At 36.3% G+C, this 18791-nt stretch overlaps 5 protein-coding genes across 7 annotated transcripts; 4 read left to right on the forward strand and 1 right to left on the reverse strand.

The window, feature by feature from the left end:
- The first annotated feature begins 781 nt into the window (after positions 1-781).
- On the forward strand, positions 782-2061 carry LOC141717190 (protein VACUOLELESS GAMETOPHYTES-like). Its single transcript, XM_074519291.1, has 2 exons — positions 782-1240; positions 1329-2061. The coding sequence occupies exons 1-2, from the start codon at positions 877-879 to the stop codon at positions 1808-1810; spliced, it is 846 nt and encodes a 281-aa protein (XP_074375392.1). The 5' UTR covers positions 782-876; the 3' UTR covers positions 1811-2061.
- Positions 2062-3177: 1116 nt separating this feature from the next.
- On the reverse strand, positions 3178-8714 carry LOC141721107 (squamosa promoter-binding-like protein 14). 3 transcript variants are annotated; one of them, XM_074523865.1, is made up of 11 exons: positions 8362-8714; positions 7420-8093; positions 7044-7237; positions 6118-6839; positions 5947-6021; positions 5752-5859; positions 5528-5645; positions 5235-5370; positions 5011-5155; positions 4328-4924; positions 3178-4153 (listed from the first exon to the last, which is right to left on the reverse strand). In XM_074523865.1, exons 2-11 carry the CDS (start codon positions 8061-8063, stop codon positions 3725-3727), a joined length of 3168 nt encoding a protein of 1055 aa, XP_074379966.1. In that variant the 5' UTR covers positions 8064-8093; positions 8362-8714; the 3' UTR covers positions 3178-3724. The 3 variants fall into 3 exon arrangements, with proteins under 3 accessions (XP_074379966.1, XP_074379965.1, XP_074379964.1); XM_074523864.1 differs by having other exon boundaries at positions 6118-6926; XM_074523863.1 differs by having other exon boundaries at positions 6118-6938; positions 8362-8713.
- A 4088-nt stretch (positions 8715-12802) lies between these two features.
- LOC141719749 (putative mitochondrial protein AtMg00310) lies at positions 12803-13261 on the forward strand. The gene has a single exon (XM_074522124.1). It carries the CDS (start codon positions 12803-12805, stop codon positions 13259-13261), a length of 459 nt encoding a protein of 152 aa, XP_074378225.1.
- A 21-nt stretch (positions 13262-13282) lies between these two features.
- LOC141719750 (uncharacterized) lies at positions 13283-14425 on the forward strand. Its single transcript, XM_074522125.1, has 3 exons — positions 13283-13398; positions 13546-13744; positions 13799-14425. The coding sequence occupies exons 1-3, from the start codon at positions 13283-13285 to the stop codon at positions 14423-14425; spliced, it is 942 nt and encodes a 313-aa protein (XP_074378226.1).
- A 3092-nt stretch (positions 14426-17517) lies between these two features.
- On the forward strand, positions 17518-18291 carry LOC141719752 (protein FAR1-RELATED SEQUENCE 5-like). Its single transcript, XM_074522126.1, has one exon. The coding sequence runs from the start codon at positions 17518-17520 to the stop codon at positions 18289-18291; it is 774 nt and encodes a 257-aa protein (XP_074378227.1).
- Positions 18292-18791: the final 500 nt, after the last annotated feature.

Here is an 18791-nt window from a genome sequence, read left to right on the forward strand (position 1 = left end):
TCATTAATCAATGAAAATAAGATACTAATAATATACGTTACAGCTAATGAGAGGAAATAAGATACTAATAATAGAGCAATAGTCTGCAGTGTAGTTCCAAAAACACTGTTAAATTGCTCATGAATCCAGGCAGCAAATGAAAAGTAGTACTAAATTTCTACGCCTTTCACCTTTACATATGTGTTCTGTATCGAATATGAAGACTTTAATCAGTTCTAAAAAAGAAATGTTCCTTTTATGAATATGGAAAGCTGAAAAAAAGATAGAATATCTTGACTTTAGCAATATGGTTAAACTTCTACGTTAGATCTATTGTATATCGTTAAGTCTATGATTCTATTAAGTCTTTCTCTAATAATATCTTAAGATTTTTAAATGAGCCGGTTATTTAACATGTTATCAGAGTTTAGGCTGGGGGAGGACTACGTTAATTCCCAGCCACCCCAACATTCTCACAATTTATTGTGAACACGCAATTAATGCCCCAAAGATGGGTGTCGTTGTTCCACTCTTCAACCCGAGCTTTCCAGATCAAGTGAGGGAAGTGTTAACTATATAATCTTATTGGGATCTTATTCTAATACCTTAAAATTTTAGATGACTGGGTCACTCAATCATATTCTATTGATCTTTGGATTTAATCATGAATATAATTGTTTATTATAATTGTTTATCTTCCCTCTTTAGGGTTATCAGATATAAAAAACGATCCACGCGATAGGTGTTGAAAAAATTGGAAAAGGGGGAGCTACCTTTTCAGCCTAACATAAATAACAATATTCCAAGCTTCATCAGTAGCCAATAAAAACAAACCATAGAAAACTGGGAGAGGGGGTCACTTCTCAGTTTGGAATTTTATATTAAAGTTCAAGAATTATGAACAATATATTTCAAACAAGAAAGACTGGAGGGGCATTTTCCTTGAAAAAATCATCTACAATGGAACTCGCAACAAGAAAATCTCTTTATGCAGTTGAATTTCCCACTTCTCCGAATCCTACTAATTCCCCTGGAGAGGAGAAACTACATCCCAGTCATTCCCAACACCCATTGCTTCAACTCGATACGCCTGAGCTCTTCACCTGCAATGGTTGCAAAGAGCATGGTGCTGGCAAGAGATTTTCGTGCCAGCAATGTGATTTTCAGCTACATGATTTCTGCGCTTTGTCTCCTCCTGCTCTCAAATCTCACCCCCTTCATGCCCAACACCAACTTACTTTCTATACTAAACCTAAACCAGGTCAATATTTTTCAATATATTTGTAATTGTGTTTATTATGTTAAGGCAGCATTATACTAAATATATACTCTCTGTATCGGTATGACAGGTGGGATTTTATGGCCGAGGTGTGATGTTTGTATGAAAGCAACCAAAGGCTTTGCATACCGGTGCAGTGCCTGTCATTTCCAAATGCACCCCTGTTGCGCATTGCTTTCTAATGAAATGAAACTATCAATTCATGAACACAGGCTGAAGCTCCTACCACCTCTCTTAGGTGAACACTCAGGTTTCACTTGTGGTGAATGCAAGAGGCAGAGATCAGGTCGAATGTATCGTTGCATGGTGTGTGATTACCATCTCCATGCAGTCTGTGCGAAGTGTATGGTTAATGGGCTCGAAGATAACGGCATTAAGCTTACGGCCAAGCCCAATATGCTCGGACCAACAGCACGTTTTGCGTCCCAAATTGTCATACATTTTCTTGGGGGTCTAGTCGAGGGAGTCGGGCAAAGCGTTGGACAAGTTCTTGTTCAGGATCTCGGGAAAGGAAGGTGCATGAGTAGAAGGAGACGGCGGCTAAATGATTGAGATCTGGCTCCTTCATGTCCTTGCAACCAAGTCCTTCATCATATTGTCATAAAAAGGAAGTACGACTGCGCATTTCATTAACTTTAAGCTGCAACTAAATTACTATGATTTCTTGTGTACTCTAATGTATAATTAAGTAAATCCTTATTTGTTATTTCAATAAAAACGTCAAGATTCTTCCCGTTGTGCCAACACCCGAGTGGGATTTGATCGAACATTATTGTTGTTAAGAGTATAAGATCATGTTCGGGCATTTATCTGACAACTTAAGTTGATTACTTAACATTGTAACAGAATTCAGTTTAAGGAGTGATTTCGGGTTTGAAACCTGCCATCCTCATTTGTTTAATTTAATAATTGGTATTGGTATTGATTATATATGTTGTCGGGTATGGTTTCGGGTTTGAAACCTGCCACCCTCATTTGTTTAATCTAATAATTGGTATTGATAATGATTATATATGTGATCGGGTAAATTTGTATGAAAAGTATAATACGATTGAGAGAACGTTAAGAGTATCAAATGATGTTCGTACGATTGAGGATAGTGTTAAGAGTATCATATGATGTTGGGGCCTGCAGCTCCAGATTTAAATGCAATCAGTTACTTAACAACCGTTTCCTTTGAGTTTATAGAGACTTGAAAATGGGTGGGGAAAAGAATAAAGAAAAAGCTACTTTTGAAAATGTGGAGATGCCTTATTATTGCCCCTTCACTTGCTTACAGTAAGTACTATCCCCATGCACGTTAATAGATACCATTTCTCCATAATGGATATGAGTTCTATACAGCCTTTCTGTGTGCATTTAGTTGAGAAATTCTGAACTATAGTTTGCATGGTCCAGAGGTTATGGATTTCTCCCATTTGGAAAGCCTAAAGACCAAAATTTATAATTGATTATATTTTAAAACTAAAACAGGGGACTTTGGCGGCTTTGATGAAAAATCGGCATGTTGGCTGAAAATTCCACAATTCATATAAAAATGAAAGTGAAGCGATGAGATCCGCACGTGAAACTTGTCTATCGCCAAATTATACCTACACAACTATTAAATCAAATCTGGATATGAAATTTTTCTTTAACCACGTGAAACATGTCTATCACCTACGTTATACCTATACAACCAGATCCGCATGTAAAACTTGTCTATCACCAACAATATACCTATACGCCTGTCATAAAGTTGGTTGGGATATCTGGCATGGTGTTCTTAAAAATGGGGGATAAGCAATTGGCATGTTGCATAGTGTGACCAGCACTTGCAAACAAGTTTATATTTTCTACAAAAACATTCGAATCTGTAGAGTCCAACGATGATGAATTAATAATAGAAAACGTAATTCTTTGTGTATACATACTCAAGGTGGAAAAAAGTAGTTGGCTGATAGCTATATATGTAAGTATATTATTGTTTCACAAGCTCCTGTAGATTCTTTACAGTTATGTAAAAGTCAGCATGCTGTTTCAAAAACTTAAACAAGTCAGAAAAAGCAACCAACAACAAAATTAAGGTGAAAACTTGCTAAATGCCTTAACAAAACAGTAAACTTTATCTTACACTGCTGCTGATACTAGTTGAACCTTTATCCCAATGCGGCCTCCCCTTCTGCCTCTCTGGTCCATATCATATGATCTTACAATGTCATGCAACACTCGATACTTTAAGAACAACACTACTTGATGTTAATGATATCAATTCAGTCCTTGCCACAAAATTATTCTCAACTCTGTTTTCTCCAAAACCAAAGCTTGAAAACTTTCAGTACATGTGCTATAAACTTTAAGGCATGGCAAATTCCTCAGGCCCCAATATCATGATCAGCTTTATCCTTTTTTTTATTATAATTTTTTTCATTTTACCAATTTCCACAACAATCTTATTGGTCTTGGTGTTTGTATAGTTGTAAAGGACTACACTGCCCCATATCCTAGATTTTCCCACTTGAATGGGGCAACTAGGCCTATATCTGGAGCTCCTCTTAGGAATAGGCATACACAAACACAAACAGCAGCAATGGCAAGCATTGAATGAATATAAGGCCGGTGAAGTAAACCTTGTGCTGCTGAAGCCTTCCTATTGTACCTAGCAGCCCCGACAGCGCACTTTGAACAAGATTTTACCCCTTGTCTGATTTGAAAGCTGGCTTGGTGGCTCCGACCGGCAATTAGTGATGTTTCTTGCATCTCATCGCCTACCGGAACAGAGACTTGACCACTTTTTCTGTCAACAAGCTTTCGACCTACTAGTTCATTGTAAGAGTGATTGTTTCTCATCTGTGCATAAGCAAAAGGAGAGAGGCCGTTTGCATCAAGAAGGGAATCCCAGCCACGCAAACCAATCTACATTTGGACAAACAGAGGCACATATAAAGTTAAAAAAAAAATAAGAAATAAGCAACAGTTTTTGGGAAACTATAATCAATCTTTGAGTATTATGAGGTGCAAAGCATCATGACTAATGATATTTTAAAAATGGATAACTATAAACCGAACAATAATGATGAAGTTGCACACCTCCAATGGGTCGCTTGTCAGAGTGTCAACCATTAAATTTGAATCCGACATGCATGCAGCCAAATGTAGTGGTGTAATACCGCCAGGTCCAACAAGACTTGGGAGGAAGATGTATGTCTTACCGGAATCAGTGGGTACAAAATAATTAATCAGCAACTCTACCATTTTCCTAGACCTCCTTTTCACTGCCCTATTTAAAAGGTGAATCTCTGAGAGCATCTGTAGCGAATCCCTCGACAATTCATTCCTACCCAAACATATTTCAAGAAGAACGTCTAGAAGGGTTTTAACCAAAGCACAAAAGTCATGTTCAACTGAGAAGATAAACAGAAATTTAAAACGTTGAAGCTTATATTCGGGGACCTCAAACATGGACATGTTTCTTTTTCTTTGGAGTACCCATCCAAGCTCATTTAAGAAATGTAAAACATCTTCCCTTGACATGGGTCGTCCAGAATCGAGGAAGGATTCCTCTGAGATAGCATCACGTAGTGCTACACCTTTATCAAATGCAGACTCCAGAAGGTTCAACTCTTTACAGATGGTAGTATTGGCAATTATAATAGGAAAACTGGTGCCCCTAAAACCATTTTCAACCTGTTACATAAATAGTATTATAATCTTGTTTGCAGACATCAGCGTGGTGATGTAATATATTAAATTGCTTTTTAATTTATCAATACCTCAATGAAGCACCTCCCAAGTAAACCAGGTGCTCCCCCAGAAATCTTAAAACTGCGTAAAGTTATCTTCTCGTAGGTAGTATCATCAGAAGCTGATTCAGAAGTTTCCTCAACTTCGAACCCAACAGCATGCGTGCAGAATACTCTAGAATGCCATAAAATCAATTTTAATAAAGTAAAACTAACAAATTTAACAATTGTAATGGTAAGAATAAGCTACTTACTTGGTGTATTGATCACTCAAATTTCTTCCCTTCAGTAATATAGTGGTCTCCTGCCCACCCACAACTGCCAAAGGGGAGACAGAGACTACTTCAGGAAAACTCCATCCTCTTGTAGCTTTACGGGGGTGAGCCATTCCTGTAGATGGATAACATCAACTTAAGCCAAGATAGGTAGTGACTGAATATAAATACATATACACTTGATTCGCTAAGGGAACTATATAAGCTACCAGCACTTGTCTAAAACCTTCAAGAAGTATGATAACTGGAATTGTGATTATAAAAACACTTACCATCTTGATATGATGCAAACTGTCGGCCAGTATTCACTAAGAATCTTCCCTTTCTCCAAAATGGATCTTCCGAGTCCTGAACCAAAGCACTGATGTTTTGAAGCAGATTGTCTTCAAGCTGCAAACACAAGAAAAATACAGCAGTCAATAGACTATCCACAACAAAAAGAAAAATCTTTACGAAACAAGACAGCCGATTTTATCCTCTGAAATATTTAAATTACCTGCTCCCAAACAGAAGATGGCATAGATATATAGATTGATAATACTACACAACCAGGTCTTATGTAACTTTCCATTTCTGAAGGACTTTGACCAAGCCAATTAAAGATCTGAAATCAAAGAGGTAATCATTTCTTGTATGTTTGGATTAATCAAATATATGATAACAGTTGGAGTTCACAAAAATTGTGGGTTACCTGTGTTCTCAGTGTTCCTGGTAACTGACTAGGATCCCTATCAATTAATTTGAAAAATATCCGTCCAGAACGATTCTGAGAGGTATACAGCGTCTTATTTAATTTCAATAATAAGGTAGAGAGATATCAAATTAGATGTCTAAAACAGGACAAGTCTCAATTTTATTTTACCTGAGCATCCGAATTTAAACTTGAAGGTGAATGATCCGAGCCAGAAGACGATGTGTACCCTGCCTGGTATGGAAAACTTTGAACAGAACTACTGTCGACACATTTATTCCTCCCTCCAAAAAGATCAAGAGAAGTTGAGCAGCCTTTAGTTTTGCCAGCCTTAGCACTCCCGTTAACCGTTAGTCTATTTGACATACTCTTGGGATTTACTGCTTCTCTTGAGGAAACTGGGGGAAACAGCTTTTGAACAAAAGGCGGAGAAGATGAAGGTGACCTTTCTTCCATAGGGTTACTGCTACCTGATGAGAAGTATTTCGTGCTTGATGCCAATTTTGGCGGGCTGTCACTTTCAGGAGAGGAACTGAAAAGCTGCAACGGTAATTTGGTACGAATTTCTTGCACCTGGCCATCTGAACATTCTGTAGGAGACTGGTAACTAGTACTACTTCTCTCTCCAACTGAAGCAAACTCGTTGTGGTGTCTGGTTTGAAAATTCATATAGGGGGACCTAGTCTTTTCACCGTCGCTCCCGTGGCCGTGGCTGCTTCTTTGGGAAGGATCTGCAGTGGCATCAGGAGAGGATCCTGCTTGAGTTCCTGAAAGAACAGCGAGCAAGTCCAGAGTTGACGAGGGAGAATTATTTCCATTCAGTTTACTTTCGTTCTCGGACCGAAACGGAACAATGTTACTGGTAACTCCTGAAGGCAATTTTGCAGCAATGTCTGCTGGAAGAGGTAACGAGTTAATCTTCTGAAGGATTTGAATAAGTTGATCTTTATTGGGAATTGATGAGCCATTAGTGCTGCTATCTTCAGTATTCCCTAGTTATTTGTATATATTAGTATTAGGCTTTTATGCTCAGTACAGATGTATGCAAACAATAAATTAGAGAACCGAAAAAAGCAACACAACTAAAAACATTGTACCTTGTGCACGAGCTAGAATTGCTAAAAGATTGACAAGATCTGTGTCTCCGTTACTAACATTCTCACGATTAGTGGGAGGTAACAACTTGGAGGTAACATCATCTGGTTGAGTTTTCCTCCTTCGCCGATTGTGCCCTGCTAGCCTCCGCCTACAACTTCTCTTTCCCTCGTCAAACTCTGAAAGAGGGTGAAACCTGCAAAATAATTGTACAAACAATATTTGCTTAGAAACAAGAGAGAACAGTAAGCCCCTCAATTCACACCATGACAAAAATATTTCACTTTAAATTTTCAATTCACAAATAAAATGAAACATATCCAAAGAATACAAACTAAGTTAATATGAAGTGGTAAGATGAGAAATTAAGCCACAAACCTGCTACACTGCTGACAAAACCTCTGCATCTGCTTTCCAACAATAGCTTTGGTAGCTTTACTGTGGACTTCACACACCTTATGCCGCCTGTGATAGTCTTTAGCAGTTGAAAGATCCTCCTTACAGTCATCAACTTGACATTTAGGATAGTTCCCACCAGCAGGAGATCCAGATCTGACTTTCTTGTTAGGCCTCGAAACATTCTCCTCTAGAGAATTCACACGGTTTCCACCGAGCTTTAAGAGTAGATTTTCATCATCTTCCACTACATGACCCCCCCTCAAACCCACAGAATTCCCTACAACTCCCTCATCACCACGACTTCTCTGTGCCCCAGACTGTACAGACATGGTCGAAGGTCCCCCATGGATTATATCCGATTTCACAGGCTTTGCAAGAAATTTAGCACTGTCCCAATCCCAACCATTAGGGTTCCACTGACCCCTAGATTCTTGAAAACCAGAACCAAACATCGGCTGCTGCTGCTGCTGCTGCGACTGAGGTAGGTGAAAACCGGGGGTTTGAAAAGGCATACTGCGCTTCTTAGCCGCAGCCATAGGGTGGTGTTGGGAGTCAAGAAAACGAGTGGAAAGTGATTGGTGAATATAATGAGAAGAAGCAACTTGAGTACCCACCTCTTCCATAATCTTATATTTCTGACCACACAAACCTATCTGTATTTTTATCAAAAAGACACAAACTTTACTAACAAACAATACCAAACTTAAAACCCATCATCTCATATATCTTAAAAGATAAACAAATTCAATCAAGATTCAAAATTTCAACAAGATCTAGCAAAACAGAACCAAAAATCTCTACAGAACATTAAAATTATCAACAAACTTTAAAAGCTAAGATATATGAGTTACATAAATAATATGTAAAGCTAAACAAACAAAATTCAACTTATGCAATATAAAAAAAGCATAAAGATCATACCTTTGATTGTTTACTTGGAACCCATCTTCAACAACTGATCATTTACATAGGTAAAGGCATGAAAAGTGCAGCTCTTCTTGTAGTTGGTTGTTTGACAAAGGTTAGACTTGTTTAATAAACAACCTAAGCAGAACAAGTGGATTTTCAGACAAGAACCTTGGATTTACAACTACCAGGAGACTTGTACAAATTAATAATAATATGGATCTGAGAAGATAAAAAGGGGTTGAACTTGTAGAAAAGGAGAAAACTTGATGATAAATATGAAATATAATTGTGTCACTTCGCCAACAATATACTTTTGTCTTCTTACTTTTTCTCTTTATTTTGGTTGTGTAGTGTGTACTAGCAGTAGTAGTTCTTTTTTTCTTTGGTACGATGGAGGTTGGGCTAAAAGTGTAAATTATGTAAAGATGCAGGGGCTAAAAATAATTTATCCATGTGAGTGAATGAATGTAGACTTGAGGACACTTGCGTCTACATGACTTGGTTCCCACTAAATTAAATGGAAAATTTGTACTGTCCAGTCAGTTCACACATGTTCAACTATGGGCATAAATTCAGATAAGAGGCGTACGATGGCCTAACAATTACAAAATTGAACATCGGAGATTGTTTCGTCTGGATTTTATTTGGGAAAAATGAGTATTCTGAAATCAGAGAACATGAGGAACAACTAACTAATTGGGTTTAATAAAAATAATGCAGGTTAGATTATTTTGTTTTTCTCTCCGTCTGCGGGAGTTTTGTTTTTTTCTCCATCTCTTTTCCGAGGCTGTGAGAATTTTTTGTGTTTTCCTTATGACAAGAGTGAAAGACATTAATGAACGAATGACACAAATGAATATCGAGGATGTGGAGAATGAGCAACTCATCTTTGATGAGGGTGTTGAATAGCTTTCAAATAAGTTTGATTTGTATCTGGTGAGGCATTTTCTAATCAAAAAAGGGGTTAACAGACATGCAATGAAGTCGAAACTGGCAGATGTGTGGAAACCTGCAAGGGGTATCAATATTAAGGATTTAAAGTCTGGTATCTTCTTATTTCAGTTTTATCATGCAGATGATATGGCCTGGGTTTTGAATAGGGGGCCATGATTCTTTGATGGGGCGTTACTTGGGCTTTGTACAATTCCTAAGGGTGAAGTTCATGTAAACGTGCCTCTTTTTGTTGTGAATTTTGAATACAAATTCATGAATTTCCATCTGGTTTTATGGTTGAGGCGGTAGGCAAGCAGCTAGGAAATTTCTTTGGTACGTTTCCCTTGTATGATCCAAATAATAATACGAGTATATGGAGGGAGAGTATGAGATTAAGAATTCGTGTGGATGTGAGAAAACCATTAAAGAGGAAAAAGAAGATTTGTAGAAGAGATGGTACTGAATGTGTTGTTTAAGTATGAGAGGCTGTGGGATTTTTGTTTCGTGTGTGGACTGTTTTCCCATACGAAACGATTTTGTAGTAAGAAGTTCGACATGCAACATAAAGACAGTGCCAGGGAATAGGGTTCGTGGTTTCGTGATCCGCCACGGAGGGCGGCGGGACAGGAGAAAAGTAGGTGGCTACGGGATGAGAAGGATGAAAATTGGGGCGGTAATTTAGGATCTGATAGCTATCAGAATCAATTTTCGGAGGGACAAGCGTCACAAAAGGATAGAGACGTTTGTATCGACGTGATGTTAGAACAAACATGCATGGGAATGCTAAATTAGCGGGGTCAAGTTTGTTAATTGGAAATTCAAAAATTCAGGCGGCAAAATTAAAAAATAATAGTCTTATTAGGGCCCCAGAGGATGAGTTAGATGGGCTTGGTATTGAGGAAAAGAAAGGGGAAAGGAATGAGCCTCAAGAAGAAGTGTTTTTGATAACGGATGGTGAGACTACTATTGGAAACCCAGATGCCGCTCTTTCTAATATGGATTGTTCGGTGTCTTCTCCTACTCTATTGGCTTAGTCTGCAATGCAGGCCATCCAGCCATTATGAATCTACTAAGCTGGAATTGCCGGGAACTGGGTAATCCTCGAGTAATTCGTATCCTTAGCGACCTGGTAAAGGTATGCAAGCCCGATTTTTGTTTTTATCCGAGACTATCTCAAATGCAAATAAGATTGAAACTCTTCGTATAAAATTTGGTTTTTTCAATGTTTCTCTGTTGATTGTGTTGGCCATAGTGGTGAGTTAGCAGTTTTTTGGAGACATCAAGTAAAATGTGAAATTGTTGGTTACTCGCGAAAATCACATTGATGTTGTTTTTACTGAAAATAATGTAACTTCCTGGCGTCTTTCTTGTTTTTACGGATTTTCTAAGAGGCAAAGACGTAGTAATTCTTGGCAGCTTATTCGTAATTTAGCTGGAGTTTCTCAGTTGCCTTGGTGCATATTTGGTGATTTTAATGATCTTCTCTATTCCTCTAATAAGTTGGAGTTGTCCCTCACCCACAAAATCTGTTGGATGGCTTTAGAATGACTGTTGATGACTGCTTATTATCTGAAATCGATCTTCTAGGTGGTAAGTACACCTGGGAACGAGGCCGAGGTACATACAGGTGGGTTAGAGAGAAGCTTGATAGAGTTTTTGCTACTAGTTCCTGGCTGAGGAAATTTCCATTGTGCAAGCTTACAGTCCACCACGTAACCTACTTTGATCATGATCCAATTAATTTGGATCTGTTTTCTGTACACTGTTTGAGAAAACAGTTTCGGTTTAAGTTTGATATACATGGCTTGAAGAACCTACTTTCAGAAATGATGCTATTGATTATTGGTTGGATATGCCTTCTTTTCATATCCTTCCTAAGCTTATTTATGTTTCATCTTTCATGACGCGTTGGGGTAGGAACTTTTTTCATAAGTTTAGGGATAAGATTAAAAAGCATAAGGAAGCTCTATCAAAGCTGGTTGATCGAACAGATGTAGCTGGTTTGAATCTTTATTTTGCTGAACGAGAGAAGCTTGATGAGTTACTCCGCCATGAAGAGGTTTACTGGAAGCAACGGGCAAAAACTTTTTGGCTAGTAGAGGGGGACACCAATACTAAAAAATTTTCATGCAAATGCTTCTGCGAGGAGGAAAACAAATCGTATCTGCTTCCTTGAGAAAGAGAATGGTGAGAAGGTGGAAATTCATGAGGAGATGTGCCATATAGTCAGAGATTATTTCTCAACTATGTTTCAAGGTGATCAAAGCGATATTAATATGCAGCAGAATATCGGCAACAGTACATGTATTTCAGAGGAGCTAAATAGAAAGTTGGTAGAAGAAGTCTCATTCGAGGAGTTTTCATTGGCCATCAAACAGATGCATCCTGATAAAGCATCAGGGCCTGATGGTTAGAATTCGGCGTTCTTTTAACAGTTTTAGGTTATGCTAGGCAAGGAGGTGTTTAATTGCTGTGAAGAATGGTTGCAAGGTGGCTCGTTTTCTGCATATATAAATGATACAAATGTGGTCTTGATTCCTAAAAAGGAGAATGTGTGTAATATGAAAGATTTATGACCAATCGCTCTATGTAATGTCCTTTATAAAATTTTAGCAAAAGTCGTAGCAAATCAGTTGAAACTGGTTCTTCCTGGTTTGATTTCCGAAAATCAATCCGCCTTTGTTCCCGGGAGAAATATTACTGACAATGTGTTAGTGGCATTCGAGATCATTCACCATATGAACAGGAAATCCAATGGGAGTGAGGGAAAAATAGCTCTAAAGCTTGACATTAGCAAGGCTTATGATAGGGTGGACTGGGTTTTTTTCAAAGAAAGAATGCTTCGAATGGGTTTCTACAATAGATGGATAAATTAAATCATGATATGTTTAATGATGGTATTGTATGATTTTTGTTTTAATGGCTCTTATATTGGACCGATTATTCCATCAAGGGGACTTCGTCAAGGGGACCCATTGTCCCCGTATTTGTTTCTCTTGTGTGTAGAAGGATTATCAGATTCATTGATTAATGCTACGGTTGTAGGAGATATTCACGGCTCTCAAATTTGTCCTTCCGCGCCTACAGTTACTCATCTACTCTTTGCAAATGATAGCTTTCTTTTTTTCCAGGCAAGTAACGAGGAAGCTAATAACATTGTGGATTTGCTTAAAGATTATGAGTATCGCTCAGGATAGTCAGTAAATCTCCAAAAATCGGGGTATTTTTTAGTACAAATGTGGGTCAAGAGAAGAGAGAGGAGTTGTCTATAATTATCGGTGTTTCTAATGATTTAAGGGACAGTAAATATCTGGGTCTGCCATCTTTGGTTGGTTGATCCAAAAAATGAGTTTTCAGCTTTGTGAAGGAAAAGGTTTGGAGGAAAATTTAAGGGTGGAAGTCTAAACCTATCTCTAATGCAGGTAAGACTGTTTTAATCAAAAACGTTGCTCAGTCTATACCGTACTATTGCATGTCTTATTTTTTACTTCCCAAGTCTCTGTGTCAAGAGATCGAAAGGATGCTCAATAAATTCTGGTGGAATTCAGGCTCGACTGAAAGGAGAGGCATAAACTGGTTGTCGTGGGATGGTATGTCCATGTCATATTCGAAGGGAGGGTTAGGTTTCACTAGTTTATATGGTTTTAATATAGCTTTGTTGGGTAATCTGTGTTGGAATCTTCTGAACAAACCTCTATTTCTGGTTGCTCGTCTCAACAAAGCACGTTACTATCATAATGATCATCAGCTAAAAGCTACTGTGAAACCTTGTTCGATTTTTATTTGGACAGGTATTTTATCAGCTAAAAACACACTAGCTGGGGGTTTTAGGTGGGTACTGGGGGATGGGGTTGTTATTGATGTGTGTCAAGACCCTTGGTTGAGAGGTAAATGGGATTTTAAGGTGGATCAAAATCACACTTACGAGGGTGATAATACCTCTATATCGTCTCTGTTTATGGCTGGTGAGAAGGCCTAAGATGTTTCCAAGGTTAGAGGAATGTTTAGTGAAGAGGATGTCATTAGTATATTAAATACTACGATCCCTCAGAATGGTGTCAAGGATAGAATTGCTTGGACAAAAGCTACGAATGGTCACTATAGTGTGAAGACAGGGTACCATTTGTGGCATGAAAGAAATCTGGGTATGAGTAGTGTAACTTAGTCAAGGGGTTGGGGAAAAATTTGGAGGTTGTCAATACCTCACAAGGTCAAAGTGTTTATGCGGCATCTGTGTAGGAATAATTTTTCTGTTCGGTACAGGTTGATCTCTAAGGGTGTTCAACTACCTGTAACGTGTCCAATGTGTGATTCAGATGTTGAAAATGTGATTCACTTATTCTTTGAGTGCCCATTTGCTCGCCAATGTTGGTCCTATGTTGGAGTTAGCTATGATACGCAGTTGGTAGACACCGAGCCAAATTGGATTCTAAATAAAATATGTGAAGGTTTTGGTGATGAGGTGATTAAAATTGCAAAATGTCTCTGGGGTATCTGATTTTTTTGCAACAAAAAGGTGTGGGAGAATAGATCAGTTAATCATGTTACTGCTATGGACATGAGTGCAAAAATGTTCACTGATTGGAAGCTAGCTGTTGGCACAAGGAAGGCAATGCAAGTCAATGTGGTTTCGCTTGTGGTTGCTTCTAATACTAGGTGGTCACCTCCAGAGATTGGCTGCTTAAATCTTAACATTGATGCTTCTATATGGACTGATTCTACATCATTTTTGGTAGGGCTAGTACTACGGGATCATCTTGGAACGTTTGTAGCAAGAAAGGTCGCTTCTTTGTCTGGTTCCTATACGGTTTTGGGAGCTGAAACTCTAGCGATGTGTGAAGGCTTGAAGTGGGTGATGTCGATGCCGTATCAGAAGGTGTCTATTGAGTTTGATTCTCTCCTATCAGTACAAGCAATTCAAAGTCCTTGCGAGAATGTGTTGGAAGTTGGTCACATCTTGGAAAACTGTCGAACTTATTTGCGATCTAGATTAGGCTTTTCAATTTTTTCTGTCAAATGGCAAGCAAACAAAGCAGCCCATGAAATGACTAAAATTCTTTGTTTGTTTAATTGTCAAAGAGTGTTCACTACTCCTCCATCTAGTATGCAAAATATGTTTTTGTATGATTTACCTGATTATTGAAAGTCCTCATTTTTATTCAAAAAAAATATATTGGGTTTAATTTTTATTAATTTTTTTTTCTCTTTTGTAGTTATATATTAATTAAAATAAAAACTAATGAATAAAACTAATAGATTAATAATGCGACACAGTTCAAATATAAATTATAAGTTTGACTAATTTTTTGACAGAACAATCAAATATAAGTTTTAATAATAAATCACATATTATTTCTAATAATTGTTAATACTTTAGGAAAAAAAATAGGCAATTTAAATATTTACAGTACAATTTATTCATATTTACAAAATAAATTTTGCTAAAAAAATTGTATTACCTATAACTTTAGCAAATAAGATAAATTGAATGAAACACCAAAAAAAGTTAAAAATGAAGTTTGAGATATATAATAACCTTTTGCCGTTAATCAAATCATGTTTACAAAAATTATACTTATGTATTTATCCTTGATATAATAGCTGTAAAAATGGTAGCCCAATAAAATCATAAAATCATTTAATTTAATTATACAACACGAAATTTTTAATAACAATATAACATATAAAAAATAATATTGATACATTTATATATTTATTCAAATACAAATAATACAAATACTATTTTATAAAATTGTGGTGCATTTTGATGAACACTCTTAAGTTTTTAGAGAAATGAACCAAAATGTCAAAAATTTATTAAAAATATTCAAAATGTTATTTTTGAAAATTATGACCCAAAATGTACACATCGCGCTACACTATGTAGCGTTAAGGTATTCAACTATTTTTTTAATTTTTTTTATTGTGTGTGGTTTTGAGACCGAAAACACCACTTAAATTTACATTTTTAACGAAAGATATAAAATTAATATTTTTAAATTTAATGATTTACCATAATTTAACAATTTTTAATTTTTAAGGTTCAGTAATCCCCTTTTAGATTTTAGAAATATTAAAAAATTGAATAAAACAGACATCTAATTTAACAATTTTTAACATTTTAGGATTTCCCATTTTGGGTTTTAAAAATATTAAAAACATAAATTAATAAAAGTTATACTGATTTAGGGTTTACAGCCTTGCCGTAAACCTAACCTAAACCCTTATTTAATCTAGGGTTTACGCCCTAAACCACATAATCCAAATGTAAATTTTAAATTAAACAAATTTTAAATTTAAATGTGTGATTTAATTTAATAATTTTTAATATTTTAGATTTTATCAATTCACTTTTGGGTATTAGCAAAAATTTAAAATAATTTAATATTATTTTAGGGTTTAACCATTTATATATGGGTTTAAAAATAATTTTTTAGAAAAAATAATTTGTGTGAAACGCTAAATAAAGTAGTATTATAGGTATATATAGTTACAGAGTAGGGTTTTGTTAAATAAGTTAACAAATCAAAAAACGACCACGACATAGAGCAAAATCATATTTTGCCAAAACGCTGAGCAAAGTAACGATTTTGAGCCATTATTTCGTGATATTTTGGACCATTTTTCACACCTGAAATTCACATTTAAGGCTACTGCCCAAGTTTTTGTATATTAAGATTAAGACATACTAACTTATAACTAGTGCGATGCACACTTTATCCAATTTTATTATTTTTTTTTGTAAATAAATTATTTTGAATTGAGTTCTTAAATTTGTTCACTAAATTTTTTTAAAATAATATTATTTCATAATAAATATATAAATATATATATATATGCTCATGATTTTTTAATTAGAGGTATCTTAAAAAGATAATTTAGCTAAATAAATGACATAGTTTTATTCATATTTTTATGTGTGTTCATAAAAAAATATTATGCTTTAATTAAAAGTGAAATTTTAATTTAGATCAATAGTATACAAATTATGATTAGTCTTATATTAATTTCATTTTATCCCCGCAATAGTTTACATTATTGTCTTTTATCCCAGATCGATAATTTACATTATTTTATTTTATCCCGGATCAATAATTTATATTATTTTATTTTATCCCGCAATATCTATGTATATGGATCATCAACAACAACACGTTAAGAAATTAGTTATTAACAAAATAAATTATCTTTTTATAGGATAAACATGTTTGCATAGTCATGACTCTTTTCTTTGTAAATTCTTGTGTATATATACAGGTGTACCATTAGATTTTAATCAATAGTTCAATCAAATGTTATCTTTATTTACAGTTCTCTGGTATTCAATCACCTTCAGAAGATGGGTCCTGTTCCCTGACAATCATGTGTCAGGGGCCCTTAACCAACACACTATCTCCTGGCCGTTGGATCGTGGATCCAACGGCTAGGATAAAAAAAATCGTCTATCCGCGCTTTTTTTCGCAGAAAGCTTCCCTTCCGCGCTTTTTTTTCGCGGAACATCTTTCCCTTCCGCAGATAATATTAACGGAATGTCTGTACTTGTAGTTTATAACCCTAAAACGATCACACTTTCCTTTTTGTGCAGCATTTGTCAAATTGGAGAGCAAATTTGGGGGAATTCTTGGTTTTGTTCATCCTTATTGACTAATTACATTTGGTAAACTCAATTTCTTGCTTTTTTCTTGTTGTAGTTATGGATAAGATGTTTGCTCGGTTTCAAGGTAGAAAAGCTTCGAGAAAAAATGATAATGTTGTAAATAGTGAGGTTGTTGATATTAGTGGTAGTTGTTTACGTAATGATAATGTAAATTATGTTAACATTGTTGATGATTGTGATGAAGATATTTATGTTAGTGAACATAGATTTGAAAATGAAGATTTGCATGAAAATAGTGAGTTTGTGCATGAGAGTAGTGAGAGTAGGGATAAGAGTGTTGTTGGGGAAGAAGATATTGTAATTCCTTTATTGAGTCAAAATTTCCCTAATTTGGTAGCCGCCGAAAATGTAATTAGGGCCTATGCTTTGAAAAATGGGTTTGCAATTAAAATCCAAAATACACAAAGGCGTGTGAACAAAACAATATATGCCCGTACTTATGTTTGTAATTTAGCGGGAGAAAACCGCGATAAAGAACCCGTAGAGGATGAAGAAGTTTGATAGGAAGTGTCGGTAGTGAGAAGAAGAAAAGGCGTAGAGATAAACTTCCTAGAAGTGGATGTAAGTTTAGGACCTATATGATTAATAGGCAAAATACAAGGCATTGGGAGATAACATCGTTGGATTTAAATTACAATCACGATGTTGTGTCACCTTCTGAGATGAGTTTGATCAAAAGGGAGCAACATGTAACCGCCGCCCAAAAGAATTTAATTAAGAGTTTACATGTTTCGGGTATTGCGCCTATACAACAAATGAATATATTTGGAAAAATGCATGGAGGAGAGGAGCAAGTAGGGTTTCTTGCCCAACACTTGAGAAATGTCGTGCGAGATTTTAGAAAAGATAATTTGGGTGTGAATCATGCGCAAGCGGGATTGGATTTGTTACATATGTTAGAAGAGGAAAGTGGAGGAAATTTTTTTATTCGGACTATAATTGATGAAGAAGGAAGATTGAAGTGTCTTTTCTGGGTTGACCCTCGGTCGTTGTTGGACTACAAAAGTTTTGGTGATGTGGTTGCATTTGATACAACATATCGAACAAATAGGTATGATATGCCGTTTGTGCCGTTCACCGGGGTGAATCATCACTATCAATCGGTTCTCTTTGGTTTTACACTAATGCGTGATGAATTGAAGACTACATTTGAGTGGGTTTTGGGTACTTGGTTAGAGGCCGTTGAAGGAAAAGTACCTTTGGCTATTATCACCGATCAAGATCAAGCGATGGAGGAATTTAAAGGTGACTTCAACAATTGCATATATCACTCCTTGACCGAAGAAATTTTCGAGGATAGGTGGAAAGTATTGATCTTGAAGTACAAGTTGGAGGATAATACATGGTTGTAAGGCTTGTATAATTTGAAGCATAAGTGGATTGATGCGTATACACGTAACATTCTTTCCGCGGGTAAAAAACAACTTCAAGAAGCGAAGGAATGAATGTCTTTTTTGATGCTTATGTAGGGTCTTGCACGGGGTTGAAAGAATTTGTTGAGGGTGCACAAAAGGTGTTAGAAAGACAATTTATGTATGAGAAAGAAGAGGATTATAATATACATCATAAAATTCGTTGCATGCGACTGAACACCTCCTTGGAGCAACATGCCGCTTCCATTTATACGAAAGATATGTTCAAAAAATTTCAAGAGCAATTGGTTGAGGCCGCAAAGTACTTTGTGGAGAAGGATAGAGACCGTTCCTTAGAAGATGTGGAGGATACGTACTACAAATGTTATCGACCATTAATGGTTGAGTATAAGAGAACCACGTATCTCGTTACCTTCAACAAGTTGTCATTTCGGGGTTCTTGCATATGTAGAATGTTTGAGCATTCGGGCATGTCGTGT

Source organism: Apium graveolens, chromosome 4 (assembly GCF_009905375.1).
Source record: "Apium graveolens cultivar Ventura chromosome 4, ASM990537v1, whole genome shotgun sequence".
NCBI lineage: Eukaryota > Viridiplantae > Streptophyta > Magnoliopsida > Apiales > Apiaceae > Apium > Apium graveolens.